General features: G+C 43.8%; 2 protein-coding genes across 3 annotated transcripts in view; one reads left to right on the forward strand and one right to left on the reverse strand.

Moving 5' to 3' along the window:
• LOC307008836 (kelch domain-containing protein 1) overlaps positions 1-7,897 on the reverse strand; it is a 19,144-nt gene extending 11,247 nt beyond the window's left edge. The window contains exons 1-6 of one of the 2 annotated variants that reach the window (XR_013799912.1): positions 7,717-7,897; positions 7,512-7,582; positions 6,792-6,909; positions 6,600-6,712; positions 6,443-6,527; positions 6,278-6,361 (exon numbers count right to left, since the gene is read on the reverse strand). Coding sequence is in view for 1 of the 2 variants with exons in the window: in XM_079632076.1 (XP_079488202.1) it covers positions 6,278-6,361; positions 6,443-6,527; positions 6,600-6,712; positions 6,792-6,909; positions 7,512-7,582; positions 7,717-7,800 (555 nt within the window). In the remaining variant the exon portion in view is untranslated. The remainder of the gene's footprint in view (positions 1-6,277; positions 6,362-6,442; positions 6,528-6,599; positions 6,713-6,791; positions 6,910-7,511; positions 7,583-7,716) is intronic. The other variant, XM_079632076.1, reaches the window with a different exon arrangement.
• Positions 7,898-8,165: 268 nt separating this feature from the next.
• Positions 8,166-25,000, forward strand: part of pole2 (polymerase (DNA directed), epsilon 2) — a 23,582-nt gene continuing 6,747 nt past the window's right edge. The window contains exons 1-13 of the mRNA XM_079632073.1: positions 8,166-8,345; positions 8,434-8,534; positions 8,640-8,715; positions 11,053-11,130; positions 16,631-16,724; positions 19,728-19,802; positions 19,889-19,972; positions 20,813-20,869; positions 20,953-21,001; positions 23,480-23,552; positions 23,627-23,799; positions 24,800-24,889; positions 24,980-25,000. The exon at positions 24,980-25,000 is cut by the window's right edge and continues 34 nt beyond it. Of these exons, the coding sequence (XP_079488199.1) occupies positions 8,236-8,345; positions 8,434-8,534; positions 8,640-8,715; positions 11,053-11,130; positions 16,631-16,724; positions 19,728-19,802; positions 19,889-19,972; positions 20,813-20,869; positions 20,953-21,001; positions 23,480-23,552; positions 23,627-23,799; positions 24,800-24,889; positions 24,980-25,000 (1,081 nt within the window). The 5' untranslated portion in view covers positions 8,166-8,235. The remainder of the gene's footprint in view (positions 8,346-8,433; positions 8,535-8,639; positions 8,716-11,052; positions 11,131-16,630; positions 16,725-19,727; positions 19,803-19,888; positions 19,973-20,812; positions 20,870-20,952; positions 21,002-23,479; positions 23,553-23,626; positions 23,800-24,799; positions 24,890-24,979) is intronic.

The following is a 25,000-nucleotide window of genomic DNA, read 5'->3' on the forward strand; positions in this document are numbered from 1 at the left end:
TCTCTTAATGAGTAATGTGTGTGTGTGTGTGTGTTCTATCTCTACTCTCTTAATGAGTAATGTGTGTGTGTGTGTTCTATCTCTACTCTCTTAATGAGTAATGTGTGTGTGTTCTATCTCTACTCTCTTAATGAGTAATGTGTGTGTGTGTGTTCTATCTCTACTCTCTTAATGAGTAATGTGTGTGTGTGTGTTCTATCTCTACTCTCTTAATGAGTAATGTGTGTGTGTTCTATCTCTACTCTCTTAATGAGTAATGTGTGTGTGTGTGTTCTATCTCTACTCTCTTAATGAGTAATGTGTGTGTGTGTGTTCTATCTCTACTCTCTTAATGAGTAATGTGTGTGTGTTCTATCTCTACTCTCTTAATGAGTAATGTGTGTGTGTGTGTTCTATCTCTACTCTCTTAATGAGTAATGTGTGTGTGTTCTATCTCTACTCTCTTAATGAGTAATGTGTGTGTGTGTGTTCTATCTCTACTCTCCTAATGAGTAATGTGTGTGTGTGTGTTCTATCTCTACTCTCTTAATGAGTAATGTGTGTGTGTTCTATCTCTACTCTCTTAATGAGTAATGTGTGTGTGTGTGTGTTCTATCTCTACTCTCTTAATGAGTAATGTGTGTGTGTGTGTTCTATCTCTACTCTCTTAATGAGTAATGTGTGTGTGTTCTATCTCTACTCTCTTAATGAGTAATGTGTGTGTGTGTGTTCTATCTCTACTCTCTTAATGAGTAATGTGTGTGTGTGTGTGTGTTCTATCTCTACTCTCTTAATGAGTAATGTGTGTGTGTGTGTTCTATCTCTACTCTCTTAATGAGTAATGTGTGTGTGTGTGTTCTATCTCTACTCTCTTAATGAGTAATGTGTGTGTGTGTGTTCTATCTCTACTCTCTTAATGAGTAATGTGTGTGTGTGTGTTCTATCTCTACTCTCTTAATGAGTAATGTGTGTGTGTGTGTTCTATCTCTACTCTCTTAATGAGTAATGTGTGTGTGTTCTATCTCTACTCTCTTAATGAGTAATGTGTGTGTGTGTGTGTTCTATCTCTACTCTCTTAGGCCACATCCACACGAAGCCAGAGCTTTCCCTATCCGATGTTTTTTTTGGCTCGTTCTAAAAAAGATTTCCGTAAACACGGCGTCGTCTCAAGAAATATCTGCGTACACACGAAACCACTGAAACCGACTCAAAACGATGTAGCATACATGCCAGACCAGTATGTGGCGCTGTAATTCTGCCATAGAGATACAATAAAAACGGAGAAGAAGACTTTGAGCATGCGCATAAACCTTGCGCGCTGTAGGCTATACAATAATATTAGGCACAGTAGCTTCTTCTTTTCTTTTTTACCAAGAACTTTATTAAACAATATAAACAACCATAAATGGCCTGGTACAAAATAGGGATGAGTCACGAATCACGATATTCAATTAGTTATCGGACTCATAAAGCTTGCCACAAAGAACCGGCAAAAGTAATGAATGAGTCAAATATAGCAAGGAGACATTTTAATAGTTTAAAAGTAGACATTTCAAGCATTCTATATATTTCTGAGTTTCGGTTCATTTATATGAGACGAGTTCCAGTTCACGAGCAATGCAAGTTATATTGCGCCGGCGCGTCCATGTCATGATTATATTGTCAGCTATAATTGCTTCTTATTTATTAAATCCAGGCAATTGGTTGATGAAACTTTGATTAAAATTAAGATACAATTTATACAAAACGAAATTCACTTTAAAGAAAGGCTTTATACAAACCAGCTTTATATAAAACAAAACTTAATGTGGTCAAAATGATGTCTCCCGATATATTGCGCATCTTATGATTACTCATGCTGTTCACTTTCATAAATCAACATAGATGAAATAAAAAAAATAACATATTATTTAAACATAAATATGAAACTAAATACATTTTCTTTAATGGCTACAACAGGATTACTGAGAAATGTAATGTCGGAGTGGAATTTGAGCGAGCGCCGTTGTGCCGGCGAGCATGTGCGTTTTTTGAACAGCCCAATAATAATCAAATAATTCCCAGTGATCGTCGAATATTATATTTGTTTGAAATACCCATCCATACAAAATACAAAATGTCTTAATCAGACAATACAGACCAGCACCATAGCATAAGAAAAATATAAAGAAATACAATGAAAATACATTTAAGTAAATAATAAATAAAGTAGCCTAATAAAAGAGGCTCATTAGCTTCTGCAGCATTATATTATATTATACAATCATGTAGTCGGCAGGTGTTGTTGCTGTTACGTGACTAGCCGACACGTGGGGTGATGACATCATCGTTTCACAAAATATACGGATTGGCTGTACACACGAAAACGAAAGCGTGTCGTTTTCAGATTTATCCACTTTGGGACCCGGTTTCAAAAAATAGCGGTTTCGGTCTCTCAAAACGCCGGATCCGTCTGGACGAAACGCCAATACGACACAAAATTTGTCCGTATACAGCTAAACGCGTCTCCGTGTGGACAGGGCCTTAATGAGTAATGTGTGTGTGTGTGTTCTATCTCTACTCTCTTAATGAGTAATGTGTGTGTGTTCTATCTCTACTCTCTTAATGAGTAATGTGTGTGTGTTCTATCTCTACTCTCTTAATGAGTAATGTGTGTGTGTTCTATCTCTACTCTCTTAATGAGTAATGTGTGTGTGTGTGTTCTATCTCTACTCTCTTAATGAGTAATGTGTGTGTGTTCTATCTCTACTCTCTTAATGAGTAATGTGTGTGTGTGTGTTCTATCTCTACTCTCTTAATGAGTAATGTGTGTGTGTTCTATCTCTACTCTCTTAATGAGTAATGTGTGTGTGTTCTATCTCTACTCTCTTAATGAGTAATGTGTGTGTGTTCTATCTCTACTCTCTTAATGAGTAATGTGTGTGTGTTCTATCTCTACTCTCTTAATGAGTAATGTGTGTGTGTTCTATCTCTACTCTCTTAATGAGTAATGTGTGTGTGTTCTATCTCTACTCTCTTAATGAGTAATGTGTGTGTGTGTGTTCTATCTCTACTCTCTTAATGAGTAATGTGTGTGTGTTCTATCTCTACTCTCTTAATGAGTAATGTGTGTGTGTTCTATCTCTACTCTCTTAATGAGTAATGTGTGTGTGTTCTATCTCTACTCTCTTAATGAGTAATGTGTGTGTGTTCTATCTCTACTCTCTTAATGAGTAATGTGTGTGTGTTCTATCTCTATTCTCTTAATGAGTAATGTGTGTGTGTTCTATCTCTATTCTCTTAATGAGTAATGTGTGTGTGTTCTATCTCTACTCTCTTAATGAGTAATGTGTGTGTGTTCTATCTCTACTCTCTTAATGAGTAATGTGTGTGTGTTCTATCTCTACTCTCTTAATGAGTAATGTGTGTGTGTTCTATCTCTATTCTCTTAATGAGTAATGTGTGTGTGTTCTATCTCTACTCTCTTAATGAGTAATGTGTGTGTGTTCTATCTCTACTCTCTTAATGAGTAATGTGTGTGTGTTCTATCTCTACTCTCTTAATGAGTAATGTGTGTGTGTTCTATCTCTACTCTCTTAATGAGTAATGTGTGTGTGTTCTATCTCTATTCTCTTAATGAGTAATGTGTGTGTGTTCTATCTCTATTCTCTTAATGAGTAATGTGTGTGTGTGTGTTCTATCTCTACTCTCTTAATGAGTAATGTGTGTGTGTTCTATCTCTATTCTCTTAATGAGTAATGTGTGTGTGTTCTATCTCTATTCTCTTAATGAGTAATGTGTGTGTGTTCTATCTCTACTCTCTTAATGAGTAATGTGTGTGTGTGTGTTCTATCTCTACTCTCTTAATGAGTAATGTGTGTGTGTGTGTGTGTTCTATCTCTACTCTCTTAATGAGTAATGTGTGTGTGTTCTATCTCTACTCTCTTAATGAGTAATGTGTGTGTGTGTGTTCTATCTCTACTCTCTTAATGAGTAATGTGTGTGTGTGTGTGTTCTATCTCTACTCTCTTAATGAGTAATGTGTGTGTGTGTGTTCTATCTCTACTCTCCTAATGAGTAATGTGTGTGTGTGTGTGTGTGTTCTATCTCTACTCTCTTAATGAGTAATGTGTGTGTGTGTGTTCTATCTCTACTCTCTTAATGAGTAATGTGTGTGTGTTCTATCTCTACTCTCTTAATGAGTAATGTGTGTGTGTGTGTTCTATCTCTACTCTCTTAACGAGTAATGTGTGTGTGTTCTATCTCTACTCTCTTAATGAGTAATGTGTGTGTGTGTGTGTGTTCTATCTCTACTCTCTTAATGAGTAATGTGTGTGTGTTCTATCTCTATTCTCTTAATGAGTAATGTGTGTGTGTGTGTGTGTGTTCTATCTCTACTCTCTTAATGAGTAATGTGTGTGTGTTCTATCTCTACTCTCTTAATGAGTAATGTGTGTGTGTGTGTTCTATCTCTACTCTCCTAATGAGTAATGTGTGTGTGTGTGTGTGTGTTCTATCTCTACTCTCTTAATGAGTAATGTGTGTGTGTGTGTTCTATCTCTACTCTCTTAATGAGTAATGTGTGTGTGTTCTATCTCTACTCTCTTAATGAGTAATGTGTGTGTGTGTGTTCTATCTCTACTCTCTTAATGAGTAATGTGTGTGTGTTCTATCTCTACTCTCTTAATGAGTAATGTGTGTGTGTGTGTGTGTTCTATCTCTACTCTCTTAATGAGTAATGTGTGTGTGTTCTATCTCTATTCTCTTAATGAGTAATGTGTGTGTGTGTGTGTGTTCTATCTCTACTCTCTTAATGAGTAATGTGTGTGTGTGTGTGTGTTCTATCTCTACTCTCTTAATGAGTAATGTGTGTGTGTTCTATCTCTACTCTCTTAATGAGTAATGTGTGTGTGTTCTATCTCTACTCTCTTAATGAGTAATGTGTGTGTGTGTGTGTTCTATCTCTACTCTCTTAATGAGTAATGTGTGTGTGTGTGTGTGTTCTATCTCTACTCTCTTAATGAGTAATGTGTGTGTGTGTGTTCTATCTCTACTCTCTTAATGAGTAATGTGTGTGTGTTCTATCTCTACTCTCTTAATGAGTAATGTGTGTGTGTGTGTTCTATCTCTACTCTCTTAATGAGTAATGTGTGTGTGTGTGTGTTCTATCTCTACTCTCTTAATGAGTAATGTGTGTGTGTTCTATCTCTATTCTCTTAATGAGTAATGTGTGTGTGTTCTATCTCTACTCTCTTAATGAGTAATGTGTGTGTGTGTGTGTTCTATCTCTACTCTCTTAATGAGTAATGTGTGTGTGTGTGTGTGTTCTATCTCTACTCTCTTAATGAGTAATGTGTGTGTGTGTGTTCTATCTCTACTCTCTTAATGAGTAATGTGTGTGTGTTCTATCTCTACTCTCTTAATGAGTAATGTGTGTGTGTGTGTTCTATCTCTACTCTCTTAATGAGTAATGTGTGTGTGTGTGTGTTCTATCTCTACTCTCTTAATGAGTAATGTGTGTGTGTTCTATCTCTATTCTCTTAATGAGTAATGTGTGTGTGTTCTATCTCTACTCTCTTAATGAGTAATGTGTGTGTGTGTGTTCTATCTCTACTCTCTTAATGAGTAATGTGTGTGTGTGTGTTCTATCTCTATTCTCTTAATGAGTAATGTGTGTGTGTTCTATCTCTACTCTCTTAATGAGTAATGTGTGTGTGTGTGTTCTATCTCTACTCTCTTAACGAGTAATGTGTGTGTGTTCTATCTCTATTCTCTTAATAAGTAATGTGTGTGTTTTGGGATTTACGTGTGTTAAACCAATCAGAGCCGCGGCGGATTCGCTATTAACATGACGGTATTTAATAGTGGAAATATTTTAAAATTTTACATTGTAATCCTTTTATTTTAAATATTTGGCATGTTTGTGTGCTGCTGTGTGTCCCTGTGTGTGTAATAAGCAGAGTGTATGCGCGTTGTGGACCCGCCTATAGGCGCACATTATTAACGCGCTCTATAAATAAATAAATAAATATTGCGCCATTGACTTTAGAGCCGGTTCAGTTGGTCAGCGGCGCAGTGTATTTCTGTTCTAAACAGCAACGGTCCAACAATGCACCTGAACACACACTCGTTCTCAGACCAGCAGCTCATGGGCACAAATGCATCTGCTGTTTAAACAACATAGCGCAGGACGTGAAAATGAAAACTGCGTCAGGCTGAAACTAGCAAACACACTTGCGTCGCGCTTGGCGCTGCATTGCGCGGGGTGTAAGATAGGGCCCATCGGTTCATAATGCTAGATGATGTTTGAATGACTTACAAAGGTCTGTGGTTCAGTCCATCTGCTTCTTTCCGGATCAAACTCGTGAGTTTCATTGTTCCATCCCCAGAACATGTCCTCGGCCTGACGAGAGAAAACTCACACTGATATGGATCTGGTTTAAATCACTCTTCATGTGAGCAGTTTCATATCGAGCACAACTACCCTTGATGCTTCATCCACAGCGAAGCTCTTCGGATCCCTGATGTCACTCCGCAGCTTGTGGCCATATCCACCGAAGTAGATCATTCTGTCAGGAGATCGATACTCAGTACATATGACTATATTAATATATTGTAGTGGATGAGTATCAAGCGCTGACCTTCCTTTATGAACCCAACAGGACAGTTTGTCTCGCGGTGACGGTGGAGACCCGGCCTGAGGCTTGACCTTCTTCCAGCTGAACGTCCCGTCGTGCAGATCCACTGAGTACAGCTGAAATAAGACATTTACTCAGAACTTACTGGCTTTTACTGATGCAAAAGAACAGAGTTGGTACTGAATAAAGCTGTACTTCATTGGTCTGTCCATCATCACAGCAGCCTCCGAATATATACAGGAGTCCGTTCACGATACAGCCACAGGTCCCGGAGAGAGACGGGGGAACCGTCCCAGCCATGCCATGCCTAACCCTTCAGAAGAAGAGAAAACTCACTTAATCTCAACTAACCCTAACCCTTCAGAAGAAGAGAAAACTCACTTCATCTCAACTAACCCATGCCTAACCCTTCAGAAGAAGAGAAAACTCACTTAATCTCATCTAACCCATGCCTAACCCTTCAGAAGAAGAGAAAACTCACTTAATCTCATCTAACCCATGCCTAACCCTTCAGAAGAAGAGAAAACTCACTTAATCTCAACTAACCCATGCCTAACCCTTCAGAAGAAGAGAAAACTCACTTAATCTCAACTAACCCATGCCTAACCCTTCAGAAGAAGAGAAAACTCACTTCATCTCAACTAACCCATGCCTAACCCTTCAGAAGAAGAGAAAACTCACTTCATCTCAACTAACCCATGCCTAACCCTTCAGAAGAAGAGAAAACTCACTTCATCTCAACTAACCCATGCCTAACCCTTCAGAAGAAGAGAAAACTCACTTAATCTCAACTAACCCATGCCTAACCCTTCAGAAGAAGAGAAAACTCACTTCATCTCAACTAACCCATGCCTAACCCTTCAGAAGATAACCCACATAAACATCTGCTTGTTGACACTCATAAATCATTCTTACCATAACCCAGTTTCTAAGTCATACAACCAAAGCTCGTCATTTGGAAGAAAAACTTCATGTTCTGCCACCGACTGAAGAATCAATCATCAGAAAGAACAATAATTTTTATTTGTGCAGTGAAAGTGTTATTAAACATGAACTGTTAGATGCTAAACACTGTCCATTTTTGAGCAGAAATATGTGACATATTCAAGTTTATTATTACCACATAACCACCCCAGACATATAAATACTGTCCGTCCGCCGCCGCGGTGTGTCCGCTTCTCTCTCGAGCCACTGTTTCACTCATCACGATTATTAATAATGCTGATATTAATACAGTAACCGAGGGACTGGATCTGGCAGCTCGTGTCACGCGCACAACAACAACAACAGCGGCGCGCGTGCGCGTGTGTGAAAGAGCGCTTCTGTCTCTTTAGTTTTCTGTCTGTCTGTCATCATCTTTAATTATTTTACTAACAAAGGCACTTATCTGAGTCAAAACTAATACAAAAAAAACAACTGTTAAAAAAGAGGAATTTAACTGTATCTGAGGAACTTAACACAGCTTTTATTTTGAAAGGTTTAGAAATGTAACTGTAGTTGGGTAACTAAACAAGGCTTTTATTTTGACAGGTTTAGAAATGTAGCTGTAGCTGAGGAACTAAACCAGGCTTTTATTTTGACAGGTTTAGAAATGTAGCCGTAGCTCAGGAAGTAAACACGGCTTTTATTTTGAAGTGCGATGTTTACGGAAGCGCCAGTTGCGCGGGAGCGGCAGATGAAGATGGACGCGCGCAGAGTGAAGCTGAAAGTGAGCGCGGGATTTAAAATGCGCGGATTAATCCTGCGACCGTACGTGGAACTCAGTTCATCAACATTCGTTTATTCGCGACGTGTTCTCAGGGTTGTTGTGCAGTGATGATCCGTGTTTTCCTCGCAGGGAGTCCAGCCGGTTTCTGCTGCAGGTTCTGGAGTCCGTCAGTGAAGCGGATCTGGATGAAGTTCTGGAGAGAATCTTAGATGCTGTTGAAAAGCAGCCTCGTATGTCTGTTTTACCACCATGATGATGATGATGATGATGATGATGATGTTTGTTATTGTTTTGATTATGATTGTTATGAAGATGTGTTCTGTCTGTGTTGTCAGTGTCATCCAGCATGATTGAACTGTCTGTGGCAGAAGCGGCTGTTCAGGACTGCAGTCAGTCATGTGATGAGACCATGTAAGACACACACACACACACACACACACACACACACACACACACACACACACACACACACACACACACACACCTGTGAGAGCGTACACACACACACACACACACACACACACACACACACACACACACACACCTGTGAGAGCGTACACACACACACACACACACACACCTGTGAGAGCGTACACACACACACACACACACACACACACACACACACACACACCTGTGAGAGCGTACACACACACACACCTGTGAGAGCGTACACACACACACACACACACACACCTGTGAGAGCATACACACACACCTGTGAGAGCGTACACACACACACACACACACACACACACACACACCTGTGAGAGCGTACACACACACACACACACACACCTGTGAGAGCGTACACACACACACACACCTGTGAGAGCGTACACACACACACACACACACACACACACACACACCTGTGAGAGCATACACACACACCTGTGAGAGCGTACACACACACACACACCTGTGAGAGCGTACACACACACACACACACACCTACACCTGTGAGAGCATACACACACACCTGTGAGAGCATACACACACACACACACCTGTGAGAGCGTACACACACACACACACACACACCTACTTGTGAGAGCGTACACACACACACACACACACACACACCTGTGAGAGCGTACACACACACACACACACACACACACACACACACACACCTGTGAGAGCGTACACACACACACACACACACACACCTGTGAGAGCATACACACACACACACACACCTGTGAGAGCGTACACACACACACACACACACACACCTGTGAGAGCGTACACACACACACACACACACACCTGTGAGAGCGTACACACACACACACCGGTGAGAGCGTACACACACACACACACACACCTGTGAGAGCGTACACACACACACCTGTGTGAGCGTACACACACACACACACCTGTGTGAGCGTACACACACACACTTGTGTGAGCGTACACACACACACCTGTGTGAGCGTACACACACACACCTGTGTGAGCGTACACACACACACCTGTGTGAGCGTACACACACACACACACCTGTGAGAGCGTACACACACACACACACCTGTGAGAGCGTACACACACACACACACCTGTGAGAGCGTACACACACACACACACACACCTGTGAGAGCGTACACACACACACACACACACACACACACCTGTGAGAGCGTACACACACACACCTGTGAGAGCATACACACACACACACACACCTGTGAGAGCGTACACACACACACACACACACCTGTGAGAGCGTTCACACACACACACACACACCTGTGAGAGCGTTCACACACACACACACACACACCTGTGAGAGCGTTCACACACACACACACACACACCTGTGAGAGCGTTCACACACACACACACACACACCTGTGAGAGCGTACACACACACACACACCTGTGAGAGCGTACACACACACACACACCTGTGAGAGCGTACACACACACACACACCTGTGAGAGCGTACACACACACACACACCTGTGAGAGCGTACACACACACACACACCTGTGAGAGCGTACACACACACACACACCTGTGAAACCGTACACACACACACACACCTGTGAGAGCGTACACACACACACACACACACACACCTGTGAGAGCGTACACACACACACACACCTGTGAGAGCGTACACACACACACAAACACACACACCTGTGAGAGCGTACACACACACACCTGTGAGAGCGTACACACACACACACACACACACACCTGTGAAACCGTACACACACACACACACACACCTGTGAGAGCGTACACACACACACACACACACACACCTGTGAGAGCGTACACACACACACACACACACACACCTGTGAGAGCGTACACACACATACACACACACACACCTACCTGTGAGAGCGTACACACACACACACACACACCTGTGAGAGCATACACACAGATACACACACACACACCTACCTGTGAGAGCGTACACACACACACACACACACACACACACCTGTGAAAGCATACACACACATACACACACACACACCTACCTGTGAGAGCGTACACACACACACACACACACACCTGTGAGAGCGTCCAGTGGCTCCAGCTCTCTGCTGATGCTCACACACTCCTCTCTCTCTCTCTCGCTCTAACACACACACTCACACACACACACACACACACACACACACATTCTCTCTCACATACTCACTCACTCACTCACTCTCACACACACACTTAACTCTATAGTGTTTTTACGGCCAGTCACGTTCATGTTCTTTGGTTACAGTGACAATGTTTTCAACATTATCGGAGCCTTTGATGTTCCTCGATTCATCTTCAGCACAGAGAGGAAGAAGTTTGTACAGTAAGGAATAATTAAACAATATAATAAAGATAATCAAGTGCATGTGGTTTGTTTTTTGAGGGTCAACAGTGAGATTTTTATATTATTTATGTTCTACTATAGTATTTATTAATAATTTGAATTAGTTTGATTTATTTTCAATTGTTCAGTTATTTTAATTGCATTTTTACATTTACAAATGTTATGTGCTTTTGACATTATTATGATTATTATAATGATTCATCCATCCATCCATCCATCTTCTGCCGTCCGGGTCGCGGGGGCAGCAGTGTTATCAGAGCTGCCCAGACTTCCCTCTCCCCAGACACTTCCTCCAGCTCTTCCGGGGGGACACCGAGGCGTTCCCAGGCCAGCCGGGAGACATAGTCTCTCCAGCGTGTCCTAGGTCTTCCCCGGGGTCTCCTCCCGGTGGGACGCGCCCGGAACACCTTCCCAGGAAAGCGTCCAGGAGTCACCGGAGCCGATGCCCGAGCCACCTCAGCTGACCCCTCTCGATGAGGAGGAGCAGCGGCTCTACTCTGAGCTCCTCCGAGTGACCGAGCTCCTCACCCGATCTCTGAGGGAGCGCCCAGCTACTCTGCGGAGAAAGCTCATTTCGGCCGGCTGTGTCCGGGATCTTGTCCTTTCGGTCATGACCCAAAGCTCATGACCATAGGTGAGAGTAGGAACGTAGATTGACCGGTAAAGCGAGAGTTCGCCTTGCGGCTCAGCTCTTTCTTCACCACGACAGACCGGTACAACGACCGCATAGCTGCACCGATCCGTCTGTCAATCTCCCGTTCCATCCTTCCCTCACTCGTGAACAAAACCCCAAGATACTTGAACTCCTCCACTTGAGGCAGGAACTCTCCACCAACCTCCACCACCAGCCAAGACAGCCCCACAACATCCAGAGACTTGATCTCGTCCACCCCCTGTGCCTTGCCACCGAGGAGTTTCTTGACTACCTCGGTGACTTCAGCTTGGGTGATGGACGAGTCCCCCTCTGAGACCCCAGCCTCTGCTTCCTCAATGGAAGACGTGACGGCGGGATTGAGGAGATCCTCGAAGTATTCCTTCCACCGTCCGACGACATCCCCAGTTGAGGTCAACAGCTGCTCCACTGTAGACAGCGTTGGTGGGGCACTGCTTCCCTCTCCTGAGGCGCCGGGCGGTTTGCCAGAATCTCTTCGAGGCCAGCCGATAGTCCTTCTCCATGGCCTCACCAAACTCCTCCCAGGCCCGAGTTTTTGCCTCCACAACCACCCGGGCTGCAGTTCGCTTGGCCTGCCGGTACCCGTCAGCTGCCTCAGGAGTCCCACAAGCCAGCCAGGCCCGATAGGACTCCTTCTTCAGCTTGACGGCATCCTTTACTTCCGGTGTCCACCACCGGGTTCGGGTATTGCTGCCTCGACAGGCACCGGAGACCTTACGGCCACAGCTCCGAGCGGCCGCTTCGACAATGGAGGTGGAGAACATGGTCCACTCGGACTCAATATCTCCAGCCTCCCTCGTGATCCGGTCGATGCTCCGCCGGAGGTGGGAGTTAAAGATCTCTCTGACAGGAGACTCGGCCAAACGTTTCCAGCAGACCCTTACATAGGGATGGGCGATGAGGCCTAAAATCCATATTGCGATATACATTGCAGCCTCTTGCGATAACGATATATATCACAATATATAAATTATAATAAAACCATTTCAGAACAGGTTACACAGACCCTAAGGAAAGCCAAACAACTGCTAAAAATTTTTTTTTTTAAAGAAAGAAAGAAACAGTGTATGTAGTTTTGAGAACATTTATTGTGCAAAACTGTAATTATACAACATAATGTTGCAGATAATTAAAATTAAAGTACAAAGCTGCAGAGACTTTAAGTAGCCCTAATGTTTATATTATGGCTAGCAGCTTATAAAACCCCAAATTCAAAATTAGAATATTGTGAAAAGGTTTTCATAAAGCTGTAAGCCATAATCATCAAAGTTATAACAAATAAAGGCTTGTAATATCTCACTTTGCATGTAATGAGTCTATATAATATATTAGTTTCACCTTTTACTTTTGCATGATATTCAAATTTTTCGAGTTTCTCCTGTTATACGTCAACTAAAGAAAATGCTTCAAGTATAAAAGTTTGTTTACAGTAGTGCCATGCCATAGACAGTAAAAAGTGCAAAACAGTGCAGAAAGCACTCCAAATCAAATGTAGTTTTAGTTTGGGTATTTTTTTAAAGGACACAAAAGATGCAAAGAGCAGAAAAACTGATGTCTTCTCAGTTAAAAAGCAACACAACAATGAATCTTAAAATCGGGCACACACAGAGATGTTGTGTTTACACCACTATTTTGTGAAAACTGCTGCTCGTCGGATGGCTTAAAGCCGAACCAAGTCCAAATAATGGATGTTGCACCGATCTTTTTAACCAGCTCCTCCGTTTCGCTTTCAGCCATGTTTACTCAAGATGACGACGAGTATGATGCGTTTCAGCCGGTTGCAGCTCGTGGCTCTAAATTTCGCGGGTAGATTGCGTCATCAACATGCATTATCGCGATAGTGCAATAGGATTAAAATCTCTATCGTAGGCCAATTTTGTATCGTTTATATCGCATATTGTTTATATCGCCCATTACCACCCTTACAGTACGCTTGGGTCTGCTGAGTCTGTCCAGCTTCCTCCTCCGCCATCGGATCCAACTCGCCACCAGGTGGTGATCAGTTGACAGCACCGCCCCTCTCTTTACCCGAGTGTCCAAGACATACAGCCGCAGGTCAGATGAAACGACCACAAAGTCGATCATTGACCTACGGCCTAGGGCTGGGGTGCCCAATACGTCGATCGCGATCGACTGGTCGATCGCAGAGCCAATGACGGTAGCTCACAGAACTAAAAAAAAAAATTTAAAAAAAGAAGAAAAAACCGCGCCTTTTCAGAAAAGCAATCCATCCAATCATGTCATTATATTACCATGTGCCCGCTGATTGACGTGTAGACAGGCCAGTCTGCTGGTTGCTAGAAAGTTTTGTACACTACGTTACCATAACAACCATAAACAAAGATTCTGTAGAGCGTCGACTACAGAAATGCGCCATTGCTTTCGTTTTACCGTTGTTTTTCGCTATTGCTCGTTTATCATCTGTAGACAAACAACAATTATACCACAATGAATGAGGGAGTAAAAGAATTAAAAAAAGCAAAGACTTACCATTTCCATCAGGAATGGGAAGATGACTTCTTATTCACGATGTCATACTCAAAGTGTGTCTGTCTGATCTTTATTTAAATTTCGTTGTTCTTTATGTAAATTTCATTTTTTCTTAGTTTAAATTTCGTTTTTTCTTTATTTAAATTTCGTTTTTTCTTTATTTAAATTTCGTTTTTTCTTTATTTAAATTTCGTTTTTTCTTTATTTAAATTTTGTTTTTTCTTGATTTAAATTTCTTTTTTCTTTTTTTAAATTTAGTTTTTCTTTATTTAAATTTAGTTTTTCTTTATGTAAATTTCATTTTTTCTTAGTTTAAATTTCGTTTTTTTGTTTTTTCTTTATTTAAATTTCGTTTTTCTTTATTTAAATTTCGTTTTTTCTTTATTTAAATTTCGTTTTTTCTTTATTTAAATTTCGTTTTTCTTTATTTAAATTTCGTTTTTTCTTTATTTAAATTTTGTTTTTTCTTGATTTAAATTTCTTTTTTCTTTTTTTAAATTTAGTTTTTCTTTATTTAAATTTAGTTTTTCTTTATTTAAATCTACCTTTTACTCTGTCAGTAATTTGTTAGTCAGAAAAATATTAGACTACCTTAAAAGTATTGCTTAATTTAACAGACCTGTGTGTGTGCGTTTTATATCACTATAGTGCAGTGTCCGCGTTCTCGGAGCATAAGCCCAGCCCGCGTTGAGGCGCGCCGCTTCCCGCTCGCGCTGTTCTGCCGTTTATTAAAAGTTTATTAATTCTGAACGTGTCGCGTCTCACGTGTCTATCTATATTGCACCAAATCGACACTGCACTCCCTTGTGAAGTCGATTGGATGAACGGTTCTCGAAATAATCAAAATGCAAACAGACATACAGACACATAGAGATTCCTGCTTTTATTAGAGAGAAGATTATGTTCAACACCCTCTCTCCGAAGCTTCGAATATTCGATGTTCATTACTACCAAAGCTTCGAAGCTCAAAAAATGGTATTCGGACCAGCCCTAAGTAGTAGTAGATCATCCTGACCCAGTCACTTAAAAGGTAGATCACCATTCAGAAAAGCATGGGCACCCCTGGCCTAGGGTGTCCTGGAGCCACCTGTACTGATGGGCACCCTTATGCTTGAACATGGTGTTCGTTATGGACAAACTGTAACTAGCACAGAAGTCCAATAACAGAACACCGCTCGGGTTCAGATCAGGGGGGCCGTTCCTCCCAATCACGCCCCTCCAGGTAACACTGTCGTTGCCCACGTGGGCGCTGAAGTCCCCCAGTAGAACGACGGAGTCTCCAGTCGGAGCACTTTCCAGCACCCCTCCCAGAGACTCCAAGAAGGCTGTGTACTCTGCACTGCCGTTTGGCCCATAGGCACACACGACAGTGAGAGACCTATCCCTGACCTGAAGGCGCAGGGAAACGACCCTCTCGTTCACCGGGGTAAACTCCAGCATATGGCGGCTGAGCTGGGGTGCTATAAACAAACCCACACCAGCCCGCCGCGTCTCACCATGGGCAACTCCAGAGTGGTGAAGAGTCCATCCTCTCTCAAGGAGTGTGGTTCCAGAGCCCAAGCCGTGCGTAGAGGTGATTCTTACTATCTCTAGTTGGAACCTCTCAACCTCACGCACAATCTCCGGCTCCTTCCCCGCCAGCGAGGTGACGTTCCACGTCCCTAGAGCTAGTTTCCGTGTCCAGGGATCGGGTTGTCGAGGCCCCCGCCTTCGACTGCCGCCCGATCCTCTAAGCACCGGCCCCTTTTGGTCCCTCCTGTAGGTGGTGAGCCCGGCCGGACCCCGTGGTGGGAGGCCCGGCCACCAGGCGGCCGCATACGAGCCCCAACCCCCGCCTGGCTCCAGGGTGGGGCTCCGGCTGCGCCATACCGGCGACGTCACGGTCCTTGATAAAATTTTCCTCAAAGGTTTTTTTGAACCACTCTTAGTCTAACCCGTCGCCTAGGACCTGTTTGCCTTGGGAGACCCTACCAGGGGCATATAGACCCGGACAGCACAGCTCCTAGGGTCATTCAGGTACTCAAACCCCTCCACCACGTTAAGGTGGCAGTTCAAGGAGGGGTATAATGATTTAATTCATTTTAATTTCAGTTTTAGTCATTTCATCTTACATCCAAGGCAGTATTTCTATTTTTGTGTGTGTTTTTCATCAAATATTTTATTTCAGCTTTATTTCTATTACTGAAAACAAATCAACTTGTTTTAACAATATCAACAATTTATATAACAATATCCATAAAACCCATGTACTCTGTAGGCAATGTGTTCATGTCGTGTGTGAATAAAGATGTGTGTGTGTGTGTTTGCCTGGTTTAGTATCGGCATGACGAATCATGCGCTCCCGAAGCTGTGCGGCGAGTCCCGAGATAAAGCCGAGCTCTTCAGAGAGCGATACACACTCCTGCAACAGGCAAGGCTTCAGATCTGCTCTTTTATTATCTCATCATCATAGTGTCTAGATGCTGGAGATAACACCCGTCTCAGGTGATCCGGTCACTAACACAGATGGACACAGGTTTATTCAGGAAGACATGTGACCGTTATAATTTTAATGCATTGTGATTGACTGAACACTCACCTGTCAATCAAGCGCTGCACTGAAACAAGTCAGTTATATGTATAGCGCTTTCACAATACACACTTCAAAGCAGCTTCACAGAAACTCCTGAAGTTTATAATCTCTTCATGCCTAATAGTCACACTGAGCAGTTTAGATAATGGATGTTTTCATCTCCATGCAGTGACAGGCCATTTCCAGGGAATAAAATGTACTAAATTAACAAGTCGATCATGAAGTAGATCTGGAGCGCTGTGAATAAAGCCGCTTGAGTATCAGGATGGGTTAGGGTCAGTGATGGTCGTGGTGGGTTAGGGTCAGTGATGGTCGTGGTGGGTTAGGTCAGGTCAGTGATGGTCGTGGTGGGTTAGGGTCAGTGATGGTCGTGGTGGGTTAGGGTCAGTGATGGTCGTGGTGGGTTCGGGTCAGTGATGGTCGTGGTGGGTTCGGGTCAGTGATGGTCGTGGTGGGTTAGGTCAGGTCAGTGATGGTCGTGGTGGGTTAGGTCAGGTCAGTGATGGTCGTGGTGGGTTAGGTCAGGTCAGTGATGGTCGTGGTGGGTTAGGTCAGGTCAGTGATGGTCGTGGTGGGTTAGGTCAGGTCAGTGATGGTCGTGGTGGGTTAGGTCAGGTCAGTGATGGTCGTGGTGGGTTAGGTCAGGTCAGTGATGGTCGTGGTGGGTTAGGTCAGGTCAGTGATGGTCGTGGTGGGTTAGGGTCAGTGATGGTCGTGGTGGGTTCGGGTCAGTGATGGTCGTGGTGGGTTAGGGTCAGTGATGGTCGTGGTGGGTTCGGGTCAGTGATGGTCGTGGTGGGTTAGGGTCAGTGATGGTCGTGGTGGGTTCGGGTCAGTGATGGTCGTGGTGGGTTAGGGTCAGTGATGGTCGTGGTGGGTTAGGGTCAGTGATGGTCGTGGTGGGTTAGGGTCAGTGATGGTCGTGGTGGGTTAGGGTCAGTGATGGTCGTGGTGGGTTAGGGTCAGTGATGGTCGTGGTGGGTTAGGTCAGGTCAGTGATGGTCGTGGTGGGTTAGGTCAGGTCAGTGATGGTCGTGGTGGGTTAGGTCAGGTCAGTGATGGTCGTGGTGGGTTAGGTCAGGTCAGTGATGGTCGTGGTGGGTTAGGTCAGGTCAGTGATGGTCGTGGTGGGTTAGGTCAGGTCAGTGATGGTCGTGGTGGGTTAGGTCAGGTCAGTGATGGTCGTGGTGGGTTAGGTCAGGTCAGTGATGGTCGTGGTGGGTTAGGTCAGGTCAGTGATGGTCGTGGTGGGTTAGGTCAGGTCAGTGATGGTCGTGGTGGGTTAGGTCAGGTCAGTGATGGTCGTGGTGGGTTAGGTCAGGTCAGTGATGGTCGTGGTGGGTTAGGTCAGGTCAGTGATGGTCGTGGTGGGTTAGGTCAGGTCAGTGATGGTCGTGGTGGGTTAGGTCAGGTCAGTGATGGTCGTGGTGGGTTAGGGTCAGTGATGGTCGTGGTGGGTTAGGGTCAGTGATGGTCGTGGTGGGTTAGGGTCAGTGATGGTCGTGGTGGGTTCGGGTCAGTGATGGTCGTTGTGGGTTCGGGTCAGTGATGGTCGTGGTGGGTTAGGGTCAGTGATGGTCGTGGTGGGTTCAGGTCAGTGATGGTCGTGGTGGGTTCGGGTCAGTGATGGTCGTTGTGGGTTAGGGTCAGTGATGGTCGTGGTGGGTTCGGGTCAGTGATGGTCGTGGTGGGTTAGGGTCAGTGATGGTCGTGGTGGGTTCGGGTCAGTGATGGTCGTGGTGGGTTAGGGTCAGTGATGGTCGTGGTGGGTTCGGGTCAGTGATGGTCGTGGTGGGTTAGGGTCAGTGATGGTCGTGGTGGGTTAGGGTCAGTGATGGTCGTGGTGGGTTAGGTCAGGTCAGTGATGGTCGTGGTGGGTTAGGTCAGGTCAGTGATGGTCGTGGTGGGTTAGGTCAGGTCAGTAATGGTCGTGGTGGGTCAGGTCAGTGATGGTCGTGGTGGGTTAGGTCAGTGATGGTCGTGGTGGGTTAGGTCAGGTCAGTGATGGTCGTGGTGGGTTAGGTCAGGTCAGTGATGGTCGTGGTGGGTTAGGTCAGGTCAGTGATGGTCGTGGTGGGTTAGGTCAGGTCAGTGATGGTCGTGGTGGGTTAGGTCAGGTCAGTGATGGTCGTGGTGGGTTAGGTCAGGTCAGTGATGGTCGTGGTGGGTTAGGTCAGGTCAGTGATGGTCGTGGTGGGTTAGGGTCAGTGATGGTCGTGGTGGGTTCGGGTCAGTGATGGTCGTTGTGGGTTCGGGTCAGTGATGGTCGTGGTGGGTTAGGTCAGGTCAGTGATGGTCGTGGTGGGTTAGGTCAGGTCAGTAATGGTCGTGGTGGGTCAGGTCAGTGATGGTCGTGGTGGGTTAGGTCAGTGATGGTCGTTGTGGGTTAGGTCAGGTCAGTGATGGTCGTGGTGGGTTCGGGTCAGTGATGGTCGTTGTGGGTTAGGTCAGGTCAGTGATGGTCGTGGTGGGTTCGGGTCAGTGATGGTCGTTGTGGGTTCGGGTCAGTGATGGTCGTGGTGGGTTAGGTCAGGTCAGTGATGGTCGTGGTGGGTTAGGTCAGGTCAGTAATGGTCGTGGTGGGTCAGGTCAGTGATGGTCGTGGTGGGTTCGGGTCAGTGATGGTCGTGGTGGGTTCGGGTCAGTGATGGTCGTTGTGGGTTAGGTCAGGTCAGTGATGGTCGTGGTGGGTTAGGTCAGGTCAGTGATGGTCGTGGTGGGTTAGGGTCAGTGATGGTCGTGGTGGGTTCGGGTTAGTGATGGTCGTGGTGCTGAAATCACAGGACACACATGTTAATCTCCGTAGTAAACAGAGTTTCTTTATCATGATCTGTATGACAGCGAACACACAGGCACGAGCTCTTCACTCCTCCGGTTATTGGTTCAACTCCAGACGAAGGGAGAAACAAGTTCCAGGTAAGCATCAGCAACCCTCACTGTTGGAGATGTGCGTTCAGTCGCTGCTTCACGATCTGTGACTGCATCAACTCTTCATGTTGCAGCTCAAGACAGTGGAAGCTCTTCTGGGTAGCACAGCTAAAGTTGGAGAAGTGATCGTGCTCGGCATGATCACACAGCTGAAGGAGGTATTCCTACACACACACACACACACACACACACAGGTATTCTTGCACTCACACTCATTATCACACAGCTGAAGGAGGTATTTCTGCACACACACACACACACAGGTATTCTTGCACTCACACACTCATGATCACACAGCTGAAAGAGGTATTCCTGCACACACACACACACACACACACACACACACACTCATGATCACTCAGCTAAAATAGGTATTCCTGCACACACACACACACAGGTATTCTAGCACTCACACACTCATGATCACACAGCTGAAAGAGGTATTCCTACACACACACACACACACACAGCTGAAAGAGGTATTCCTACATTGTAATGCTCTACTGGGTGGTTGCCCTGCACGCTTAACAAACAAACTACAGCTAGTTCAAAACGCAGCCGCTCGAGTTCTTACCAGAACCAGGAAGTATGACCATATTAGCCCCGTTCTGTCAACACTGCATTGGCTGCCTATTAAACATCGTATACATTTATTGTATACATTTACATTTATATACATTTATCGTATACATTTATCGTAACATCGTATACATTCTAAACTGCTGTATTTGTGTGTACAGAAAACGCAATAAGCAATCCAGAGCGTGACCCATTTAAATGTGTCCAGAATAACATGTACAGTGGTAGTGTTATAAGTCTTGTTTGATTAGTAGTGTTAATAGAGACACATCAGTATAAATTCTAGGCCCATGATTGATAGAGCGAATCGGACTGATCTTAGAGCGAGAGAAAACCCAGATGCTTAAACTTTTCAAACACTTGCTTCCTGACTCCAGGATTTCATGTTGATCTATTCTCTTCATCCTCTGTTCTTTCAGGGCAAGTTCTACCTGGAGGACCTCAGTGGCACAGTGCAGCTAAATATATCAAAGGCAATATCCTTCCTGTGTTTATCATGAAGCTCATGTGCTGCTGTCTTAGAAGATGTTTTCCGTTTGTCCCTTAACGCTCATCATACCAGTTTCACAGCGGCCTTTACACAGAGTCCTGCTTCGTTCTGGCTGAGGGTAAGTCTCTGTCCCGACCCTGACCTCTGTAATCACATGCTCTGATCTGATCTCTGTAATCACATGCTCTGATCTGATCTCTAATCACATGCTCTGATCTCTCTAATCACATGCTCTGATCTCTCTAATCACATGCTCTGATCTCTGTAATCACATTTTCTGATCTGATCTGTGTAATCACATGCTCTGATCTGATTTCTGTAATCACATGCTCTGATCTGATCTCTGTAATCACATGCTCTGATCTGATCTGTAATCACATCCTCTGATCTCTCTAATCACATGCTCTGATCTGATCTCTCTAATCACATGCTCTGATCTGATCTCTCTAATCACATGCTCTGATCTGATCTCTCTAATCACATGCTCTGATCTGATCTCTCTAATCACATGCTCTGATCTGATCTCTCTAATCACATGCTCTGATCTGATCTCTCTAATCACATGCTCTGATCTGATCTCTCTAATCACATGCTCTGATCTGATCTCTCTAATCACATGCTCTGATCTGATCTCTCTAATCACATGCTCTGATCTGATCTCTCTAATCACATGCTCTGAACTGATCTCTAATCACATGCTCTGATCTGATCTCTGTAATCACATGCTCTGATCTGATCTCTGTAATCACATGCTCTGATCTGATCTCTAATCACATGCTCTGATCTCTAATCACATGTTCTGATCTGATCTCTGTAATCACATGCTCTGATCTGATCTCTAATCACATGCTCTGATCTGATCTCTAATCACATGCTCTGATCTCTAATCACATGTTCTGATCTGATCTCTCTAATCACATGCTCTGATCTGATCTCTAATCACATGCTCTGATCTGATCTCTATAATCACATGCTCTGATCTGATCTCTGGAATCACATGCTCTGATCTGATCTCTGGAATCACATGCTCTGATCTGATCTCTAATCACATGTTCTGATCTGATCTCTCTAATCACATGCTCTGATCTGATCTCTGTAATCACATGCTCTGATCACATGCTCTAATCTGATCTCTGTAATCACATGCTCTGATCTGATCTCTGTAATCACATGCTCTGATCTGATCTCTGTAATCACATGCTCTGATCTGATCTCTGTAATCACATGCTCTGATCTGATCTCTGTAATCACATGCTCTGGTCTGTTCTCTGTAATCACATGCTCTGATCTGATCTCTGTAATCACATGCTCTGATCTGACCTCTGTAATCACATGCTCTGATCTGACCTCTGTAATTACATGCTCTGATCTCTGTAATCACATGCTCTGATCTCTGTAATCACATGCTCTGATCTCTGTAATCACATGCTCTGATCTCTGTAATCACATGCTCTGATCTCTGTAATCACATGCTCTGATCTGATCTCTAATCACATGCTCTGATCTGACCTCTAATAACTTGCTCTGATCTGACCTCTGTAATCACATGCTCTGATCTGACCTCTGTAATCACATGCTCTGATCAGATCTCTGTAATCACATGTTCTGATCTGATCTCTAATCACATGCTCTGATCTGATCTCTGTAATCACATGCTCTGATCTGATCTCTAATAACTTGCTCTGATCTGATCTCTGTAATCACATGCTCTGATCTGATCTCTCTAATCACATGCTCTGATCTGACCTCTGTAATCACATGCTCTGATCTGACCTCTGTAATCACATGCTCTGATCTGATCTCTAATAACTTGCTCTGATCTGACCTCTGTAATCACATGTTCTGATCTGACCTCTGTAATCACATGCTCTGATCTGACCTCTGTAATCACATGCTCTGATCTGATCTCTAATAACTTGCTCTGATCTGACCTCTGTAATCACATGTTCTGATCTGACCTCTCTAATCACATGCTCTGATCTTATCTCTAAAAACTTGCTCTGATCTGACCTCTGTAATCACATGCTCTGATCTGATCTCTCTAATCACATGCTCTGATCTGACCTCTGTAATCACATGCTCTGATCTGACCTCTGTAATAACTTGCTCTGATCTGACCTCTGTAATCACATGCTCTGATCTGATCTCTAATAACTTGCTCTGATCTGATCTCTGTAATCACATGCTCTGATCTGATCTCTAATAACTTGCTCTGATCTGATCTCTGTAGTCACATGTTCTGATCTGACCTCTGTAATCACATGCTCTGATCTGACCTCTGTAATCACATGCTCTGATCTGACCTCTGTAATCACATGCTCTGTTCTGATTTCTAATAACTTGTTCTGATCTGATCTCTCTAATCACATGCTCTGATCTGATCTCTGTAATCACATGTTGTGATCTGATCTCTGTAATCACATGCTCTGATCTGACCTCTGTAATCACATGCTCTGATCTGATCTCTAATAACTTGCTCTGATCTGACCTCTGTAATCACATGCTCTGATCTGATCTCTAATAACTTGCTCTGATCTGATCTCTGTAATCACATGTTCTGATCTGACCTCTGTAATCACATGCTCTGCATTCACAGGATGGTACGAGGATTCTGTGTTCCATGTCAACGCGTTTGGATTCCCGCCCACAGAACCCTCTTCTTTCACCAGGTGTGTGTTGTTCACTGTAACTGTGCAGCTCACATGGTTCTACATCTACATGGTGTTTTCTTGTCTGTGTACAGGGCATATTATGGCAATATAAACTTCTTTGGTGGGCCGTCCACCACTGCGGTCAAAGCGTCCGCCAAACTCAAGCAGCTGGAGGAGGAGAACGAAGACGCCATGTTTGTGATGGTGTCGGACGCGTGGCTGGACAGTGTGGAGGTCCTGGAGAAGATACACACCATGTTCTCAGGTTTGGATTCTCTCGGATCTCTGAAAACCTCCAAACTTACAAAGCAAGTGATACTGTGAGATGTTGAAATGACAACATCATTTTTAAATGTCAGTCTAAATGCAGTTCTGCAAAACTCTTCTGGTGCTGTTAAACAAAAGATGTAGTTTATGTGCTTTGTTCAGATACAGTATCTGCTCATCATATCTGCACAATGTGAGTTTATTTTAAAATGTTAGTGTAATGTTAGACAAACTACAGAGAACAAGCTCTAAACACTTCCAGAGGAAGGACAGTTAGCATCGTTGTGTACAAACCTGATGGTTGAAATGTTTGTCCCTGTATTTAAGACCGGACAGAACGCGTAACGCGACTTTCAAGGTGAAAACGCAACAGTTAATAACCCGATGTGCCTTCAGTTACTCATTCAGAATGGTGTACGATGGGATGTGCACGACAGTGCTATTGTTTCTCATTTGAATAATTATTCTGTTGTCTTTTCTTTCCAACAAAATCTTTGAATTTTACTTTTTTATATGTAAATATGAGCATTATATCATCCTGCTTTCTAAACCATAAATAGTAATCCCATGACTCATGTACACAGGGTATGAATATTAATAATAATGTGAACTGCGATTGTCACTCTGCTAAAGCAAATGTAAACTGAATCTGCGAAATTTTGACCACAATGTGCCAGTCTCTAAGCTTCAAACTGACCCTTGCTCTCATTGGCTGTCTGTTTCTCTGCATGTCTCGTTGGCTATAATTGCTCTTTCCAGCTAAATTTCCCCATTAGCCTGTATTTACATTGATGTTAACATGGAAAGTGATTGTATTTAAAGATTCTGTTTCTCTTATTAATATCAGCCGAGATGTTAGACCAGTATCTGTACTGTACCAGTCATTTGCTGCTTCAGTTTCAGTGCTTTCCTCGGTATGATAATTAAAGGTGACGAGCAGTGAAGGGCTTCTCTCTGAACAAGCGAACCCGTGATGTCTTCATGTGTGATTGTTGCAGGATACTCCGCCATGCCGCCCACATGCTTCATATTCTGTGGGAATTTCTCTTCGGCTCCTTACGGCAGGAACCAGCTCCAAACACTCAAAGGTGTGACGTCTGAAGAGCTTCTGCTTTTGCACAATCATGTTTTAAAGGAACATAAAGTGTTCACAGTGTAACAATGTTTTTTTTTTCCAGATTCTTTTAAAGCACTTGCTG

This window comes from Phoxinus phoxinus (genome assembly GCF_949152265.1).
Source record: "Phoxinus phoxinus genome assembly, chromosome: 13".
NCBI classification, from domain to species: Eukaryota; Metazoa; Chordata; class Actinopteri; order Cypriniformes; family Leuciscidae; genus Phoxinus; species Phoxinus phoxinus.